The sequence below is a fragment of a genome (genome assembly GCF_019968955.1).
Source record: "MAG: Porospora cf. gigantea A chromosome Unknown PgA_NODE_1899_length_4562_cov_400.199, whole genome shotgun sequence".
NCBI lineage: Eukaryota > Apicomplexa > Conoidasida > Eugregarinorida > Porosporidae > Porospora > Porospora cf. gigantea A.
This window is the reverse complement of record NW_027151470.1, coordinates 1-4562: the sequence shown is the minus strand read 5'-3', so window position 1 is coordinate 4562 and position 4562 is coordinate 1. Positions and strand designations below refer to the sequence as shown.

At 55.5% G+C, this 4562-nt stretch overlaps 2 protein-coding genes across 6 annotated transcripts; both read left to right on the top strand.

The window, feature by feature from the left end:
* Positions 1–26: 26 nt before the first annotated feature.
* KVP18_004964 (uncharacterized protein) lies at positions 27–1762 on the top strand (the record flags this gene model as incomplete). Of its 3 annotated transcripts, XM_067958083.1 has the most annotated exons (3): positions 27–1130; positions 1159–1397; positions 1426–1762. In XM_067958083.1, 3 exons carry the CDS (start codon positions 27–29, stop codon positions 1760–1762), a joined length of 1680 nt encoding a protein of 559 aa, XP_067811833.1. The 3 variants fall into 3 exon arrangements, with proteins under 3 accessions (XP_067811833.1, XP_067811834.1, XP_067811835.1); XM_067958084.1 differs by lacking the exon at positions 1426–1762 and having other exon boundaries at positions 1159–1401; XM_067958085.1 differs by lacking the exons at positions 27–1130; positions 1159–1397 and having other exon boundaries at positions 1484–1762.
* A 19-nt stretch (positions 1763–1781) lies between these two features.
* KVP18_004965 (uncharacterized protein) lies at positions 1782–4562 on the top strand (the record flags this gene model as incomplete). 3 transcript variants are annotated; one of them, XM_067958088.1, is made up of 6 exons in its annotated part: positions 1782–2644; positions 2673–2976; positions 3005–3266; positions 3459–3587; positions 3616–3800; positions 3842–4562. In XM_067958088.1, coding segments are annotated over 6 exons (2464 nt in total), but the record flags the coding sequence as incomplete, so codon positions are not given. The 3 variants fall into 3 exon arrangements, with proteins under 3 accessions (XP_067811838.1, XP_067811837.1, XP_067811836.1); XM_067958087.1 differs by lacking the exons at positions 2673–2976; positions 3005–3266; positions 3459–3587; positions 3616–3800; positions 3842–4562 and having other exon boundaries at positions 1782–2654; XM_067958086.1 differs by lacking the exons at positions 1782–2644; positions 3459–3587; positions 3616–3800; positions 3842–4562 and having other exon boundaries at positions 2734–3012.

The following is a 4562-nucleotide window of genomic DNA, read 5'->3' as shown; positions in this document are numbered from 1 at the left end:
TGCAGATGGTGGGCCCCGAGACGTTCATGGGAGACGTGGTTTTTCCGTACCGCGTGGAGGACCTTCCACAAAGTGGTCGCGTGCCAACAGGTCGGATCAAAGGGACTTTAACCTACATCGAGGGTTATTTGGTCCTCATTGGAGGGATCTCGTCTGATGGTCTAGAGCCATGCGATCTGCATGTGTTCGACCTTGCGGAATCAACATGGCTGAAGCTGAGCTTGCCCACCAACCCCTCTGAGGATGGTCTACGTATTCAAACTCAAAACGGCAAGTGCTTCGGTAAACGACAGGGTCACACTGCCGTCAGGCACGGCCACAGCATCTACCTCATCGGAGGCTGCGACACGGAGGCCAAGGACTACTTCTGCTACGACGACTTGTGGCAGCTGACGTTCAACTTCGACAAACAAAAGTTGGTGTCCATTCGTATCCAAGACGGCAAACAGCACCCCCTTAATCTCGGCATGCAACAGGTATCTGCAGTGCTCATGAAAAAGCAAGGCTTGAACCACGTCCCAGTACTGGTGCAGGCGACCGGCACCGGAAGAGGGATCGAACCCAGCGAGGAGGGCGTGCCGTACTACCTGAAAACCGTGGTGGGACGCAACCTGCCTTTGTGTGCGGACGCCTGTTCAGGTCATGGCTGGTGCGACAAAGGCTACTGCCGATGCGAGGCGGGATTCCAAGGCCATGATTGCGGTCTGATTGTGACTGCCGGTCTCGGAAACGAAGCTGCTGGCGTCTGCAACTACCAGGGAATCATGGCGCCTACAGGCCGATGTCACTGCTTCCATGGTTACAGAGGGCAATTCTGCCAGTACGGCTGGGCGAGGTGTCCCGGCGACTGCTCTGGTCACGGAATATGCACTCACCAGGCTCGATGTGATTGCAGCCATGGATGGGAGGGCCTCGACTGCTCGGTGCGCGCTCGCTGTCCACTGGAGTGCTGTAACCACGGAGAATGCTCCACTGAAGGGAAGTGCGACTGCTTTGAAGGGTATTTTGGATTGTCGTGTGCTATTTCTCTTACCGATCGTATGGGTCTCCAAACAGCCGCTCAAGAAGCTGTCGACCGACTCATCCAGTTGGCTGCCGCCAAGGACAAAGAGTCTGCGGAACACGAGACGGTGAGGGGTGCAGGTAGGGGCCACGCAGTTAGCCGTGGAACTGCAGGCAGCAGTGGTCGGCGAACTGTCACCTGTGGACCAGGCGTCCCGAGAAAAGAAAATATCAGATGCCCGAATGTTGAGCGACGAGCTCAGTCAGGAGGCCGACGTCATTCGCGACCAGTCAGCCCAGCTACTGTTCAAGGTGCAGAGGGACGAGAACCTCCCGAAGTTCTTTGACAACCAGAACTGTCAGATTTCACTGAAGCCGCTGATAAAACTGCCTGGGTGAGTAAAAAACGCACCACCAACTCAGCGACTCTGAAGCGGCAGATGCCGCCACTCTTTACAAAAGGCAGCTTCTGTTTTCCGACATGACAAGCAGAGAGCAACTTAACATTTCTGACGAGACGTTCTGGGCAGAGCAGGCGCGTTTGGGAGGGTACGTGCCTCCTACAGGCCGCACAGAGCAAGGCCAGCTAGTGGACGACCAAGCTAGTCCTAGGTTGCAGCAAACGCCCCCTAGTTCTCTGTTATCAGTGCTCGCGTTGTGGCTGTGTATGCTGGCCACTGGGGTCACTTGGCTGATCCAGTCGCAGAAGAGTCGTGGAGAGGCCCTCATCCGCGACCAGGAAATGACTGTGTACATCTGACGTGTTATTGTTCGATTTGATGGATGTTGAGATCAAGCCCGCCAAGCGCACATTCTGGGTTCCAGATCCCTACGTATGGCACCTCGGACTGGACATAGGTGACCCGAAGCTCAACGCTCAACACGACGTCCTAATGAGGTTGATTCACCAGCTTGGTGAGCAGCCATCCAACCTTAAGCTGCTGCACTCACTGATCGAAAATTTGGCGAACCACTTCCCCACCGAGGAGGAGATGATGCGCGACCACAACTACTCCAAGGTCGAGTGCGCCGCCCACTTGCACCGCATGTTTATTGCGGACCTCCGCAAACTGCACACGACGCTTCAGGCGGAGGATGTGGGGCATCGGAGCAAGCATAACTTCAAGTCAATCCGAATGCAGCACGACTCGCGGCCGGCAGCGGCTCTGTCGGTCGCACAGATCCTGTTCATGAAGAACTGGCTCGTCCAGCACATTTTGATGCTGAGCTGCTTTCACGAAGAAATCAACGGCAAGCAATCGACTGAGGAGGAGGCTGTAAAAACCGGCATACACTGGATAGACACCGTGCTGGAAGAGAAGGTCGAAGGGCCACAGACGGCGCGCTTAGCGCGGCGAGTCGACCGGCGACAGGCGCCGTCCAAATTGCGCTTCAAAGCCGCTGTTCTCGACGCCAGCCTGAAGAACGGACCCATCATCATGGCCTGCCTCGACTTCTGCCATTTGACAGGCAGGTACCCCGATGAGCTCTTCGACGTTCCACTGATGGACTTGGTCCGCCCCCGCCGCCTGCAGTCCCTCGCTTCGCAGGAAATTCTCCGCGGCGCCTCTAACCGCTTCGAACCCGCGGACACGTTCGCAGGGTTGATGGACGAAGGCAAATTTAGACGGTACCTTCGAGAGTGCGGCTAGGCGGGCTCCCCAACGCAGACTGAGGCAAGTCTCGGCACTCTCCAGCCTACGGACTATACCTGCGGAGCTAAACACTACGATGTGCGGCCGGTTCGACCTGACCAGACCCAACGGCGAGGTGATTCCGGTGATCATTGTGGCCTTGCTCATCCAAGTAGCGCCACTGGACCCGGCCAAGCCTTACAGCAGCTCAGAATCTTCGTTCGAGTCGGTAGAGAGAGCCAGCAGCACCACTCCCATGGTGGGAGTGATGATGACGGAATGCGGCAAGGAGCTCGATATGGCTGATCTGGATCACGACGCGGCGAACCTCCTGTGTGCTGTGGGTCCCAAGGCTAAATTTGACTCAGGCTTCTGAAAAGGCTGTGGAACAGGGTGACTTCGGAAGGCAGATCCGGTCCAAGGTTTGCCGTTTGAAACGACCTGAGCTTCAAAGACGCACAACCAACGTCCTGTACACGGTATTGAGCAAGCCGTCGGCGGAGTCGATGACAGAAGTCAGCTCTTCCAACGAGGAGGTCAGTTCGAAAGGTTTACACGTGTTCAAAAAAAACAAGATCGAGAAAGTGTATCAGCCTCTGGGTGACCTTGATATTATACCCCAATCCGAAGGTGAGGCGCTATGGCGTCCCGAGACCTTGCGACTGAAGAAGCCAACGTTTGTGGTGAAACCGAAGCGTCCATTATAAAATGTGGGGCACCGAACAGAGGAAAAAAGATTAAGCAGTATATCACAAACTATTCAGGAGCATTCAAGGATGATCTTTGCCCATTGCATCCTGCTTCTTGCTTTAACGTTCGCAGATACCGTCGACGTGTGCAAATTCGCCTTGTCGGTATCTTGGATGACCAATGCGCAATGTCTAGACAGTTGCCGAGAGATGGTTCTCGGTAACCAACTTGCCACTCAATTTTTTGAGCACTGCATTCTCGGTGCGTTCGACGTCGGTTTTTGACGCAGATGAATATTCGGTTGACGATAACGGCTCCAACCTGTGCCTGGGAAGCGTAGATGTCGCGTCTAAGGACTACGAGCAGGTCGGCGACGCCACCACATTCGCCCAGTGCCAGGATCGCTGTCGGGCTATCCCCGACTGCGTCTGGGTGTCTGCCAGAGTGAATGGCGACTACCTCGATTGTCACATTGTAAGTTCCTGCTCATTGGTTCCTTCTCACACTTCTTGCAGTTGAAACGCGAGTCGTTTTCGTCGTCTCTCGGAATTGGGAGCTCCTCGTGTGACGTGGAAAGAAGTGAAAGTGCTCCTTCCTCTGCGCTGCTCTGCGGTCAAAGGCAAACCATTGACTGCTTGGCCTCTTCATCTGGTGTATTGGCCGGACCTGCTCAGTGTGCGCCTGGCCTAACTTCGGTCGAGGACCAGTTGTGTGAGTTGGCCAGACGACTTGGTGAAGCGGATGACCAGAGCACGACTCCCGCCCAACAAAGCGATGATGACGTCGTTGTGGGGGCCTCTGAATTCGTCACACCATTGACTGCGCCATCTGGTATTGAAGACCTAAACGACAGCGGCGCTGATCTTAGCCGCATCGTTATGCAAGCTCCCCCCACAAAGGGGTCCAGCGAAGATACCCTTCCTATTGAAGACAAGACGAGAGTCGGTCTCTCCGCTGATCCGAACGACGTTACCGGCGCCGAGCAGCCTGTGAAGCACCTGCCCGAAGAGGAGGACTTTGACTTCACTCAGCCGGAAGAGAACCAGTGCGCTGATGACAACTGCGATTCGGATTGCGGCTCTGACAGCTGCGGCTGCTGTCATTGCGGCTGCTGCGACTGTGACTGTGACTGCGATTGCAAGACCAGTACTGTGGCCCCGACGACACCTACGGAGACCACTACCACTGCTGGACCCATCACTGATGACAGCACGATTGAGAGCACCTCTGCTCCTA